Consider the following 15,131-nt stretch of genomic DNA (forward strand, 5'->3'; position numbering starts at 1 on the left):
ATCCATGGCCTGTTTTGGGAAAGTAGGAATGGGACACAGACACGAGCTGTGCCACTTTCCACTTCACAGCAGAACTTGGCTGCTGAGACTACACAGCTTGCAAACCAGAAAGTATTTATTATCTGGCCTTTTACAGAAAAAGTTTGCAGATCCCTGCAATAAATAAGTGGGGCAAAAAACTTGAACAAGCACTTCACAAAAAAGGATCTTCACCAAATGGGCATTAAACGCAAGAAAAGGCACTCACCAAGGAAATGCGACTAAGAATATCCCACACCAACACTGAGCTCCATGCCCTCTGGAGAAGGAACATGAGAAAGCAGCGAAGCCCAGGCGCTGTGGAGGACGGAGAGGGACCAGAGCCCCGCAGGTGGCTGGCAGGCAGGTAACTACGAGAAGCCCCATCCGTACCTGTGAGGACTGCAGTTGGTGGGGGAGCCTCACAGCCCAACACGCACATGCAGCACTGTCCCACTCCTGGGTACAAACAGGCCACGAGACACGTGGTGTTTATAGGAACTTTGTTCACAGAACCAAAGCTGTAAACCCGACCCAAATGGCCACCAACAATGAATTAAAATAAAAAGCTGCAGCACATTCATACAGTGGAAAACTCTAGTAATAATGAAACTGACAACTATACAAGTAACTGACAACTATACAAAAATTTGGATGAACCGCAACAGCCACAACATGAAGCAAAAGCAGCCAGGTGTGACAAGGCTACAATCCTGTGTGGTTACTTTTTAAAGTTTATTTATTTATTTTGAGAAAGTGTGTGTGCATACATGAGTAGGAGAGGCGAAGAGAGAGAGGGAGAGAGAAAATCCCCAGCAGGCTCTGCACGGTCAGCATGGAGCCCAATGCGGGGCTTGACCCCATGGACTGTGAGAGTAAGACCTGAGCAGAAATCAAGAATGAGCCACCCAGGCGCCACTGGGTAGTTACTCTTCCTAAGCGCCAGGCAGAGGGCGCCTGTGAGGCTGCTGGCGGGTCCGTATACTGACGGCTGCACTCACAGGCCAGTATGCCATACTTCAGTTAAAGAGAAAAAAACCAAAAACTCTGTGAGGGCCAAACAAAAAGTGAAATCAAATAAAACAGGCAAAACAAAATAAAACCAAACCACTTCCAAAGCAGCTACGTATGATGGCTTCCCACGCAGCAGAGGCAAACTGCCACCCAGAACCTGGTCTTCAATCACAGGGGGACGCCTGGAGCAGGGGCGGGGAGGGCGGAAAACAGATCTGGGCAGGGGTGCAATAAAGACAAGTGGGTTCTAAGATCCTGCTGGGAGATGTGCCCTGAATATGGTGTCCTGCCCTGGTTTCTAAGAACTTCGGTGAGAAATCCAGGATCAGGTTTCTCTCTACAGCCAAGGAAGTTGTGCAACATGTCTAGCCAGGGTCATCTGCGGCCAGCAGGAGGAGCACCTCCAGGCGGGGAGGTCCGTGGGGGCTGGGAGCCGGCTCGGGGCCACAACGAGCATGGGCTCATCCCACAATGACTGCATAGCTCTCTGACACCAACCCGTCCACAAACCCAATCTGCCCTTCGGGCACAGCCACTCGGTTGGTGTCTTGCAACCAATGCTTGTGCTGTGCAGGGGCAGGGTACTGACCTCCCTGGGAGCAGTAGCAAGGCGCCGTGGCCAGGCTCCTCCATGGCGTCCAGGCACTCGGAGGGCACAGCTGAGCCACCGGCGCTGTCAGCATCCCCTTCGGCTTGCAGCTCAGGGTGCACCAGGGTGCTTGTGTCCTCGTCGGTGAAGGTCTCACACTCACTGTAGGTGCTCTCGGAACCCATGTATGCGCTGTCTGTCACCTCGTTGGCCTAGGAGAGAGCGCCAAGGGTCAGTCCCACACCCTGAAATGGTCACATGTCAGTAAACCCCGACGCTCCACACAGTGCTCTGCTGCAGGCATCGAAGAGACAGCGTGGAGAGACAGCCTCAGGCAGGGCCCCCAAAGCACCTCTAAGCAGAAACGTTAGCTTACAAAACAATCCAGTATTTTTGAAAACTGAAACATAGCACATGTTCCAAAGCAGAGTAGCAATTTTGAAAGTTAGTTGTAGAGGTTACCCAAAACAGGAGGTATCCAACACCATAGGATTAAGTGTGAGTGGAACCACCCATATGGCTACCAGCACTGAAATTATTTCTATCCAAAGAACAGTATAAGAACATGCGTTTTTCAATTAAAAAGTCACCATCAATATGTGTTATGTATGTTCAGGTTACTGCTTTGAAATTCAAGTACGTGGTCTAACCTCAAAATTCTAACCCATCAATTATTTAACCAACCCACTGTGTTCACTGGTTAAAGATTTTTCCACAGAACCTACCTTTATTCCACTCTTATGGACCCAGCACCCAGCACAGGGTCCGGCAGCGCAAATGACTTAAATCCAAAGAACTATTCAACAGGCCATTTTCAATTTATAACCTCAGCTGTAATTCCAATGCAAGTGCACTGGCTAGGGAAAGGAGCCAACATTTCAGGCTCAAAAGAATCTGAGGTTAACCACTTGCAAACAAGTGAGATTCCAGAAAAGGAGTTGGAAGAAAGTGCATTCTGTCCAGGTGCTCTGGTGTCACAAGGGGACAGTGTGCTCAGATGTGCCTGGTAACAAAAAGCCCCCCATCCTCCGCTAGCTTTGAGGGCCTCTCCTGGCTGCATTCCCGGGGTGCCTTGTCCCATCGAAGAGGCGTGAAGGGCCCAGGTCGAGCTGGCAAGAGCCGAGCACGCCAATGACAGGCCAGGGTCCATCCGTGGCCAGCCCATCCACCAGCCCAATGCCCCTGCACTGGGGTCCCAACCACTCTGAGTCCTGTCAAGTGGGACTGGGATTAAGAGACCACACAGGCAGGTACAGAAACTTGGAGGACTGTGGGGCCCGCGAGTCCCTGGGGAGGCAGAATCCCTGCCCAATGTCTGTAAGGCCAGAATGAAACAGAATGATGTGAGAGCAGGCACTCATTGACGTTACCTCGTTACCTATGTTTCCAAAGGAAAACCAAATCTTCCTTGGAATCTAAGGCAACTAAGGAACTCCTAAAAAGCACTCACTTCAAAACCTGAAACCAGGAAATCCCTTTCAGAGGCATGGCCTCTAATACTGTTTAACATCACCATCAATGAGCAGGTACCACTTTCTGCCAGGCTCAGGACTGGCTCTTTGCTCCACGGATGGGCAGCATGGGCAGAGACGGGCAGGGTGAGCTAGGCAGGCTCCTCAAAGTCGGGGCTGGCCCGCAGGGTAGGCACTACAGAGCAGGCACAAAATTCACAGCCAATTCCTGGCTTCTGCTGAGGGGTAGCTGCTGGTTTACTGCCCAGGTGACACCGCACACTCACAAAGGGGGGGCTGCCGGAGAATCACCCAATGGCGGGAGGAAGACCTCCCCCACCCCCTAGACTTCAAACAACAACAAAGACCAGTGTTGGCTATTAGTATCCAGACGAAAACTCCTAAAAGAAAACACTTCCTCATCTGCAAAACAGTCCCATGCAGCCCTGCTCACCTTGACTACTTAGTCCTCACACCTGGGAAGCCAGCAAGACCCACACCCTCCAATCCCCACCAAACAGGTCCATCAAGGGGCCCCCAGACACTGACTGGGGACCCTGAGATGATTTCCTAGACGGAACAGGAAACAGGACTTAACTCCTGAGGTCAGCTTTTAAAAAAACCAACGAACCAGCACCTCTGAAAAGCATGACGCTCCTCTCTGGCCCTCATGGACTCCATGCCCTCAACGGGCAGCTCAGCGTGTGGCAGGGGGCTGAGGGCCCTCTCCCCAAGATGGTCCTGTCTGGCCTGCATGGACCCCCTGCCTTCGACGGGCAGCTTAGCGTGTGCCAGGGGGCTGAGCGCCCTTTCCCCACAATGCTCCTCTCTGGCCCACATGGACCCCGAGCCCTCGATGGGCAGCTCAGCGTGAGCTGAGGACCCCCAGGAAGGGAAGGAGGGTCCAGGCACTCGGGCCTGTCTCTTCTGTGTGCAAGGAGCCCACCAGAATCACACAAGTGAGGCTGGGGCTGTGGTCTAAACCCTCCCTGGGGCCTGGCCAGGACAGTTGTGGGTGCAAGTCCCTGTCCACGGACACAGAAACAAGGAGGCAAAGGCGTCACAAAGCGGCCCGCCGCAGGCTGGGCATGGAACTCTGCTCTAGGGAACTCACTCACCTTTTAAACAGGTAGGGCAGGGCAGGGCGAATGTTCCCCTCCACCCTCCACTCCTCGTTCCTCAAGCAAAGCCATTCCTCCGACACAGAAGGAGAGTCAAAGAGATGAGCCCTGTTTCCCATTTCACTGAAGGCTTCATGTCTGCACTTACACTCCAAATTATAAATAAATAGTGTCCCGGAGGAGGTCGGGTCCTGGAGTGTCAGGCACCCGCTGGGGGTGCTGAGCTGCAAATAGCCTCTTACCTGGCGGTCAGAGCCCCAGGGCACAGGAGCTGCGTGTTCTACACCTCCTCACCCCCTGAGGGTCAACTTTTACGATTCAAGAATGCCCTGAAAAAAATCCCAGCAAGCCAGGCAGTTTTCCAGAGTAGCAAGGTAAGCATCTGTCTTTTCAGAGAAGCAGGCAGAGCTCACCTCGGGGCGGGGGGCAGTCTAAAGACACGGGACAAGCTCACAGACTTGCCCCATCAGCTCAAATTTGCTACCACAAGGGACCCAACTTTGCCCGGAAGCACACAAATCTATGCTATCCACTTTCAGAGTACTTATAAACTCACAGGCTGGGACGAACTCACTTGAAAATCAAGTGCACCTGGACAGCTGTGCCACACGCTAGCAATGATGTCACCGGTTACAAGGAAGCAGGGTTCAGAGCCACCGGCGAAGGGCTCCCATGTGGCCAACACTGCCCAGGGTCTTCACTGTCCAGGTCATGGCCCCTCTGTGGGACGGTGACTGTTTGTTTCTGTGACCTGCGGGCGCTAGCCCGGGCAGCCTCAGTGGGCTCCACGCACCAGCCCCAGGAAGGGCGTGCTCTCCGAAACAGACGCCCTCCCCCCAGAAAATACTCAGAATTCCTCCCACGGAAATACTGGGGACATCTGTCCAGATCAGTCACTAGCTTCGTTCGACTAACCTTGCGGCCTTCCTATCTGCAAGTGGTGCTGGCGTTTCAGCAAAACCTTCGTGCTCCCCTGAAGGTAACGATGAAGCCTCGGAAAAAAGTTTAACCTGCTCCCAGACACGCTCCATTAAGCGTCCTGCTGTGCTGACTGACTGGGGGAAGGGGACAAAGTTCAGGAAGTGTCCTTGTTGGGTTTTTAACAGTCACTCCTCAAAACAGTGGCTTTTGTTCCTGACTTTCAAACCTCTGTTGTAACAGTTTACAGAAAAGGCACGGTCGCCATCATTTTATTAAGGCAGCTCTTTCCTCTAGGGGCCTTGGTAGGAGGAGGGAGGGACAGAGAAGGCACAGCAGGGACAGTTCTTATCATTTCTGTTTGTGCCAGTTCTCTGACCCTCCCATGGTCATGGCCCTTCCAGAAACCCTGGGGGCAGAGCTCCACCCCCCCCCTCCAGCACGCTGCGGGGCCTGGGGCACTCCTCCCTGCATGCCTGCCTCGTCCCCTCCCCTCCCCTCACTGCTGCCCTCACCCCTCCCCCACTCCTCAGGGAGGCCACGTGTAACTCTCCTAGGGGTGACTCGAGCAAGGAGCCCACAGGAAGCAGGGGGGGGACCCCGGAGCAGCCCACCAGTGGACTGCAAAGCACCCCTGCCCCCACACCGTTGCGTGCTGGGCCAGAAGTCATTACAAAGCTTATTTATCTCTGAAGGTCACCAGAAGAGGGTAAGATTTGCAAGTAATGCCCATATCTTCCACCCATATTTTTACCAAAATTTTTTCTTTTAAATGTTTGTTTTTGAGACAAAAAGTGTGTACGTGCACACGAGGGGGTGGAGGAGGAAGGGCAGAGAGAGACAGGGACAGAGGATCCAAAGCAGGCTCTGCACTTACAGCAGCGAGCCCAACATGGGCCCGAACCCGTGAAGCACGAGATCACGACCCGAGCTGAAGTCAGAGGCTCAATGATGGAGCCACCCAGGCGCCCTTGAACTTGGAAGATTATATGACATGCAAGCTTTTTTAAAAGAACATCTTTCTAGAAGTTTCACAGTACCTGGTTCCAGTCCCCTGAAAGTTACACCTGAAGATCATAAAAAGACACGGAAGAGCCTTTTTTTTGGGGGGGGGCCTTAAATGCACATTACTAAGCAAAAGAAGCCAGGCAGCAAAGGCCACACACTGGATTCTAACTCTGTGACATTCTGGAAAAGGCAGAACTGTGCATACAGCATAAGGTCAGTTGCTGCCAGGTGCTATCGGGGAAGGAAGGGTGAGTCCAGGAAGCAGAGCATGCGGAAGGCAGTGAAACTCCTTGGCAGGATACTACACAGGGCACACATGACCTTGTCCACTTGTTAAAACCACCATGAGGGAGCCCTAGTGTACACAGTGGGCTTTTGTTAACAGCAACAGATCTGTACTGGATCATCAGTTATAACAAACGCACCACACTAATTAATGCAAGACATTCATGATGAAGGAAACTCTGTGTGTGTGTGTGTGTGTGTGTGTGTGTGTGTGTGTGTGTGTACAGGGGAGAATGGGGACTCTCCGTACTATCTGCTTCATTTTCTGAAAAGCTAAAACTGCTAAAATACAAAGTGTATTAATTTTTTTTAAGTAACAAAACATAACCGTATCCTCCTTTCTGAAAAACAAATTAGCATCCTTTGAAATTTGCATTCTTTGAAACATCGGGTTCCCACCATGCCTTCCAAAGGTGACAAGCGAGCGCAAGGCGGGAGCTGGTACCCCCAAGGGTACCACACTCCTGTGGGCCTCGGGGATCCACCTGCACAAGGACGGGAAGATGCGGAGTTGGACAGGACCCCCGGGTCTGCTCTGCTCAGGGTTCAAGAGGCAGCCCCAACATCAGAGGCTCCCACACTTCTGGACCAAATGAACTCTTGGAAGTACAAAATGTGTTGATGCCTCCTACTACCCTGAGTGACCCTGTATCAGTGTCCTGGGGCAGCCACATCAAATGACCACAAACCGGGCAGCTTCAAACAAGAGGAATGTATTCCGGCCAGCAAGGGTAAGCTCTTCCTGAGATTCCAAGGGAGGCTCCCTCCTGCCTCGTCCAGCTCCTGGTGGCCCCGAATGCATCTTTCCAGCGTCTGCTGCATCAGCACACTGCCCCTGTGTGTCTTCTCCTGGCTTCTAAGGACACCAGTCATTGGATTCAGGGCCCAGCCTACTACCCAGAATGATATCATCTCGAAACCGTCAACTTATTACATCCACAAAGACCCTAACTCCGGGGCGCCTGGGTGGCGCAGTCAGTTAAGCGTCCGACTTCAGCCAGGTCACGATCTCGCGGTCCGTGAGTTCGAGCCCCGCGTCGGCTCTGGGCTGATGGCTCAGAGCCTGGAGCCTGTTTCCGATTCTGTGTCTCCCTCTCTCTCTGCCCCTCCCCCGTTCATGCTCTGTCTCTCTCTGTCTCAAAAATAAATAAACGTTAAAAAAAAAAAAAATTAAAAAAAAAAAAAGACCCTATCTCCTAATAAGGTCACGTTCACAGGTTCCGAGTGATCGTACCTTTCAGGAGACTACTATTCAACCCACTGCACCCACTATGATGATCCAGCAAAATCCTGAGACAAGGATAGAGCAGAAGATCCTGATGTAGGTGCTCAGGCTCCGCTGGGAGGGGGACAGAGGTCTGATGGTCACTGACTGCAGAAGTGTTGTGACCCCTCAGATGCTCTAAACAAGGAAAGAAGGACTCCCCTGACCTTAGGGACATTCCTGGAAAATTCAAGGTGTGTCAAACTGCAAAGAGGCTTCTCCACCTTGCTGGAAAGGGAGCCAGCCCCGCTCCAGTCATGAGAGCAGCCACCCTACATCACAGGGTCTGGCAGCCCATCTGAAATGTGATGCATCAGAATCCTGCCCTCCTGCAGCCCCTACTTGGCCACACATGCCCCATGTGACATCTGGCGCCCAATGCCAGGACCGGGCCTGACACCCCACAAAGTCACACGCAAAATGAACACACCAACCTCACCAAACAGGATGCAAGGTGGGGTGGTCCCTGCCCTCGGGAGGCTCACACTTGGCTGGTACTCTGGGACAACGCTGTGGTGAATGCTCCCAGTTGGCCCAAAGGTCTATGCCAGCAGAAGAGATGGTCAGAAAGTGAACCTATGTTATCTGAGGTCTGACCAATACCTGGAGCAGCCTCTCAGAGCCAGGACACAAGACCCCAAAGGAAAGTAGTGAGTCCCTGTGGACTATGAGAAGCCACTCTGTGCAACTCCCTCATTTTACCAAGGCACCAAGGCTCACAGCCACCGGGTCACAGCCTGGCCCTGTTCCCTGCACCCCTCTGAGCAACAGAGGACTGAGGGGCTGGTGGCTACCATCACCAACTTCCCCACAGCTCTTCAGGCGCTCAGGAGTTTCTAATGTATTTTTTTAATAAGAAAAAACTGCAGGTCCAGCCACATGGGCTGTCCCAGCATCTGCTCACCCCTCCAACCGGGGGGGGGGGGGGGACAAAACTGTGGTAGCCTCCTGTGACTGTGCTCACAGACCTCCGCCCTGCCATGCAGAGAACAAAACACCCACAATTACAGGTGACACCATGTAACCATAGCAACCCTAGAGGCAGGTGGCAAAGGAGCACGAGGTGTTACAAGTCCCTAAACCCCAAAAACGACTTGAAATTCGGTAACATGAAAACCTTACACAAGACCTCTGCTCTGGCCTTGCTTGGCAGCCTGGCAGAAGGTGACAGCAATAGCACTGGAGAGCCCTACCAGCCCAGTCCAGCTCTCTGCTGACAACAGGCCCCAAGGGGACCGCCGTCAATGATCTCAGGTGAGCAGTGGTGGAGCAGACACCTGCCGACCCTCTGCCGCAACCAGGAGCCCCCCCAGAGCCCCTGGCCACGGACACAGGGCTGCAGAGTGAGCCCTGCCCTGCCCTCCCTTCCACTTCCTGCAGAAATATCCCCGGTACCACTAAGTGGAGCGGGATTCAGAGGGCAGAAAGGAAGACGTGTCACATCAAACTCCCTCTCAGCCCCTCAGTGAGAACCACTTGCCTCAAAGGTAACGAAGTCGTCGAACTCATCGGGGCAGGCGGGCGGCTCCTCGTCCTGGGCAGGTGCAACCCCGCACAGCTGGCCATCAGACTCTGCAGGAGAGAAGACCCAGTACTCAGCAGGAAGCCTAGACCAGCCCCAGAGGCCATGGGGGAAGGCGCCAGAGGGGTGAAGGCGAGCCCTGCTCGGGACAGCCAGTGAGAAGCCCAGGGGAGAAAGCAGCATGGTTACGACGGGAAGCAAGCACGTGCCCCCTCCCCCCAGAGAGGTAGTGTAGAGGCAGAATGATAAAACATTTGTTTCTTTAGACCCCCAACAGCACTGCAAAAGAGAAGGAGCAAGATCTCAAGCCCATGACACTGTTCACGGGCTTTAAAATGTATCAGGTACCAGATTTAAATTTTTTAAAACTGTGTGTGTGTTTGGGGCCATGTAGGTGTGATGGAACTATACCAAAATAGCATCTTGCGCTCGGTGTTGGGCTCGCTGGCAGTTTTTATTTCCTTCATTTTTGCTGAACTTTATCTTTAGCAATAAATGTCTTATCTCATAATAAGGAAAATTTTAAATCCAAAATAAAGGGGTTAGTGGACACACCAACATACCGGGAGGTGAGCGCAAACTCCATGGGGTAGAATCCCCTGCGTTCCAGACCCCTGCACACCTCACCCCATATACCTCTTCATCTAGCTGTTCCTTTGTAACCTTGTGAGTAAACTGCTTATGGTAAGTAAAGTGTTTCCCTGGGTTCTATGAGCCATTATAGCAAATTATCACACCTGGGGGAGGGGTACTGAGGACCCCGGATTCATTGTCAGGTCAGAGAGAAGTGTGGGTGGCCCAGGAGGGTGAAGTGGGGTCTTCACGAACTCTGACAGTTGGTGTCAGAGCAAATTAAATTGTGGGACACCCAGCTGGTGTCCCCAGAGAACTGGAGATCCCAGAGAACTGGAGAATCACTTAGTGAGGAAATCCCACATACTTGGTGTCAGTGTTATGAACAGAACACAGATCATAATAGGAATTACTCATTTAAAATACATCACTTAGGAGCGCCTGGGTGGCTCAGTTGGTTAAGTGTCCGACTCTTGATTCTGGCTCAGGTCATGATCTCACGATCTGTGGGATTGAGCCCCGTGTCAGGCTCTGTGCTGATAGCGCGGAGCCTGCTTGGGATTCATTCTCTCTCTCTCTCTCTCTCTCTCTCTCTCTCTCTTTCAAAATACATAAGTAAACTTAAAAAAAATATTTTAAGTACATAAGTTATTTAATATATCTCACATGATCTGACGTAACATCACTCCCTTATTTATTTTTTGAAGTAAGCTCTATGCCCAGCGTGGGGCTCAAACTTGCAACCCCAAGATCAAGAGTCACAAGCCCTTCCAACAGAGCCAGCCAGTCGCCCCCAGAGGACAACTTTGCCAATGGGACCACATGGAGAGAATGCTGCTAGCCATCCCCATGTCCTCCAGCCGGGCTCTGAAGACTCAGTGGTTTGAAGTTACCGCAAGAACCCCGGTAAGCAGGGAAGGGAGAACAGATACTGAAAGGCCCTTCACCACACGGCAACGGCAGGACCCACAGCCATTCTGTCCTGTCTCTAAATGACTCTCTTGGGTTGCTTGGGTAGCTCAGTCAGTTAAGCATCCGACTTCAGCTCACGTCATGATCTCACAGTTCGTGGGTTCGAGCCCCGCGTCCAGCTCTGTGCTGACAGCTCAGAACCTGGAGCCTGCTTAGGATTCTATGTCGTCCTCTCTCGGCCCATCCCCTGCTCACGCTCTGTCTCCCTCCCTCTCTCTCTCTCTCTCTCAAAAATAAACATTAATTTTTTTTTAATAAAGGACTCTCAATTTAAACACAATAATGCTTTCCCTTAACAACAGTGTAAATTGAAATATTTATGTATCACGCAATTATGAGATGCCTTTGTCAACTCAAAGCTACTTTGCAGTACTGATCAAAGCCCTTATGCCAAAAAAAACTCCTATGTGGCCTTTAAGAATCACGGGCACTTTTGTTGCTGTTGTTTCGCACCATTTTCCCCAGGAGTGTGGTTAAGTACCCCAGCGGGGCGGATGGCAGCAGGCAAGGAGGAGCATGGGAGCCCACACGCCGGGGCCCCTGTACTGGGAGGCGGGGTCTCTGGTGCAGGTGACGCGGTGAAGGTTGCTGTGGACACAAGTTTGGGGTTTCTGGGGCAGGGGATGGAGGGCCCCAATCACCCCCGTGCACGTGTCTTTGTAAAAAGCTACGCTGTCTTTGGGCTGTGTCCCCTCTCAGATGTTAAGTCTTCCCTGCCCTCCGAAGCCTGAAACCCAAAATTCAAAGCTCTCAAAACACAACCGATGGTTCTAGATGTGGTGGATTGTGCTCAGCCTCCAGAGGTGGACAAATGGTCTTGCCCCACACTGTGGAGAGGGGGGGTGGGGACAAAGCTAGTGCTGCCATATTCCTCATGGGAACTAAGTATGATTGTTCTGTAAGTTTTCTCCATGTGAATTAAAACAATTTTCAGTTAAGTGGACATTTTTAATGTGCATTCATCCTACTCTTCCAGAGCTTGGGGGAGGGCGTAGCCAGTGTAATGGCCTATTTGTAGCAATCTGCAGCGCCCCACCCCCCCGCCCCGACTCATTCTATTCCTGAAATAAGGCAGGTCTGTGGTATGACAGTGAAAATCTCCCTGTGCTTCACTGCAAACTGGGTCAACACACCGTGTCCCTTGCTGTGTCGCCCCTGGGTGCAGAAGAGGCCCGCCGGCCAAGACAGGCCACCCGCACGCTGGAGGAGCACCGGAGACAGCTCCATGGAATGTGGGTCCGTGATCACATGCTGCACCCTCCCAAATGCTATCACGTCACAACTTCAAAATCAGCTTTGACTTGCTTTCATTACGATTTTATTTTCAGTCTCCTTTCCTAATGAAACTTAAAAGATGAAGTCAAACTACAGAGAAAAGAAAAACAAAGCCTGAGTCCCTGATACCACCTGGCAGTATGTCCGATGCAGGTGGGGCATCCCCACCAACACGGCCTCCCCTGAGCCCACATGGGCTGCGGACACCTGGAGGCCCAGCGCCTCACGCCCACTCTCGGATGTGGTCCCCGTGAGCTGGCACTGAGCCCAGGGGCCAGTCACTCACCCACCCACCCTGTGGGGAAGTCCAAGTCCTCCCTCGTTGCCCACAGCCTGGCCGTGTCCCCAGTGCCTTCACCTCCACCTTTTGACCCCGCCTGCCCAACCTGGCCACGGTGGCCTCCCTGCAGCCCCCAAACACGCCAACGCGCCGTACTCAGGCACCCCTACCCCGGCTTCACCCTCCTCCTGTAGCTGCTGTGCCTCGCTGTCTGCGGGCTGTCCTCCACTGGAAAGCCAGCTCCCAGGGGCGGGGGACGCTGTTCTTCCACACGGGCTGTGTCCCTGGAGCCTAGATCAGTCCGGCTCGATGATATCTGTACCCGCACTCCTCACGGGCCTCAGCCGTGCCTCCCCTGGCTGCGGCCCTCACGCCGTCCGCTTCAAGCTCTCATCGCCACAATTCCCCTCAGCCCAGCCTCTGGCCAGAGCCCCTGTGCCATGCACCCTGGCAGCAGAATGCGCCCCCACGGCCCACCACCTCACTTCGGGAGCAGGGGTCTGCCCTGTGCAGGCTAAATTCCAGGCAGGGGGACATCACCTGCAATGTGGCATCGCATTGAGACCAAGCCTCGCCCTCTGGGGATGCTTCTATTCCAGAATGTTCTCGCCAAAGGAAAACACACAGCACTATTTCCTGGAGCATGCATGCTAACTCTGGGACTGACTGGGAGGTTTTTGTTTTTAATTAAACCAAAGTGGAACTATTACCAGCAAGAATGAGAAAATACTGAGACTCGAACAATTCCTGTGGGTGCTCTGTGTGGTGCGTGGGCCGGCCCGAGGCAGGACTTCGCTGTGGTATCCTGACTTAGAAGCTCAGAGCAGCGAGGCACTGCTCCTAGGTTCAAAAGGCAGTGCAGCTGCAGCACTGGACAGACAGAACGCAGCTGGCCAGGTGCCATGAGGGTGGGGAGGGACCAGGTATCCCTGGTCAGGGGAGCCAAGAGAGGGGGCCCCAGGGGAGAGCGGGCTAGAGCAACTCCAGCCAGCTCCTCTCAGGCACAGCCCAGGACCCTCCCAGGGCCTCACCTCAGGCTCCCCTCTGCCAGCTCCTGTGACAGACACAGGGGGACAGCCCACACAAAGGCAAGCAGGAGGGAGGAGGGGTGGCAGGTGCAGGCAGAGGCCCTGTCTCAATGAGTCAGGGTGAGGTCAGGACTCAAGGACACAGGCCACGTCTCACACCACACTGATACCCATGTGCTCCTTGAGTCACTCAACTTCAAGACACATGCAACCCACGAGACGGCCCCACGGGGCAACAGCCAGCAGCCCCTCCTTCTCTACAGATAAAGAATCAGCCTGTGCAGGGATGGCTCTTCTCCCCTGCCAGGCGTCAGCGGGTCACAAGTTTTCCAGGAGCGCTTGCTGACTCCCAGGTCACGACCCTCCAGGAACTCCTCCAGCCGAGCTCCATTTTGCATGAACTGTGCCTATTAGAGCAGACCAGCCACCAGCCTGCCCACAGAATCCTGGACTGTGGCTGAGAGAGGGCCTCAGAGCCACACGGACGGCACCGGCCACCTGGCTGGCTGCCACACTGGGTTCTTTCCTGCCCAGACCCACAGGACCAGCTGCCACTGCTGTTCCCAGCCCTGACTCTTCAGAGGAATCTGTGTTGCTCAATCCCCTAGACCCAAGGAAGCCCATGGATGCTGCTGTGGCTGTGCCATCAGTAAGCCCACACATCAAGCTTCCCACCTGACAGGCGTGACCAGCACGCTGTGCATCGAGGTCACCCAGGGAGATGGGTTCCTGTCTGTGACGGACAGTGGTCACGACAAACCTAGGGGGCACACGTCATCACTCCTGGGGCCGGAGAACGGAACGGTGCTGACAGGCTGAGGCAGCACAAGGCAGTCCTCACACCCTTAGCCTGTCGTCCTTGTCCCTCTACACAGTGTTTCTAAGTAGTTCCTGTGAATTCCTGGATTCTAGAATTTTCTTCCAACATCCTGCATAGTACTTGAGGATTTTAGCATTAGCTTCTCCACCTTCCCTCTCCTAACCTTCCAAAATGGTTAAGTCCCAGTCATTGGTTACATAAACGGTTAATCTGTTTAATTACTATGACTGTGTAAAACGGCATTCATTGCCCAGCCACGCAGTATTCTAGAAGCACGTTTTCCCTCTTTTTAGGCTTCTTGGTTTTCCCGGCAATGTTAACTGCTTTCTGGGGACTTAGGCTTGGCCTCTGTACATCTGTCGCCTTCTTACCCCCAAACCATCAGGCAGAGCAGTGAAGCCTTCTCCGCTGACCTACCGGTTCTGAGCTCCTCAGACTCCATCACCATCAAACCAGCACGAGGGTGAAATAAAGCCATCTAAAACTAATGATGCCACCACGTTTGTGAGACGTGCGTCTCCTCCCTGTGACACCGAGATCAAACAGACAAACACAGGAAGTCTCAACCGTACACGCATGAGCCCGTGTACTCTGGTCAGAGAGTAAATATTCCACCAAGCACACACACAACACGTGTGAGACCCAGCTGTGTGGCACACCACAAAATAAACTCAACAAGGAACAGAGTGAATAGAGAAGCACGCCTGGATGGCTCAGTCGGTTAAGCACCCGACTTTGGCTCAGGTCATGATCCCGTGGTTTGTGGGTTCGAGCCCCACGTCGGGCTCTGTGCTGGCAGCTCAGAGCCCGGAGCCTGCTTTGGATTCTGTGTCTCCCTCTCTCTCTGCCCCTCCCCCAACTCCCTCCCTCTCTCTCTCTCTCTCTCTCAAAAATAAATAAACGTAAAAAAAAGTGAACACAGAGATCCCATTCTCTATCACACACAATTAGCTTTAAAACTAATGACAAGATTTTTTTCAAGTTTTTTTTCTT

The 15,131-nt window shown here is 53.0% G+C and overlaps 1 protein-coding gene across 1 annotated transcript in view; it reads right to left on the reverse strand.

Annotated features, from left to right (window-relative positions):
• The window catches only part of RAB11FIP3 (RAB11 family interacting protein 3), an 82,834-nt gene that overhangs the window by 21,507 nt on the left and 46,196 nt on the right, over positions 1 to 15,131 (reverse strand). The window contains exons 3-4 of the mRNA XM_047097898.1: positions 9,149 to 9,240; positions 1,622 to 1,833 (exon numbers count right to left, since the gene is read on the reverse strand). Of these exons, the coding sequence (XP_046953854.1) occupies positions 1,622 to 1,833; positions 9,149 to 9,240 (304 nt within the window). The remainder of the gene's footprint in view (positions 1 to 1,621; positions 1,834 to 9,148; positions 9,241 to 15,131) is intronic.

This window comes from Lynx rufus, unplaced genomic scaffold (assembly GCF_022079265.1).
Source record: "Lynx rufus isolate CCGP_SWC_20201006 ecotype Redwood Valley unplaced genomic scaffold, mLynRuf1.p SCAF_43, whole genome shotgun sequence".
Classification (NCBI taxonomy): domain Eukaryota; kingdom Metazoa; phylum Chordata; class Mammalia; order Carnivora; family Felidae; genus Lynx; species Lynx rufus.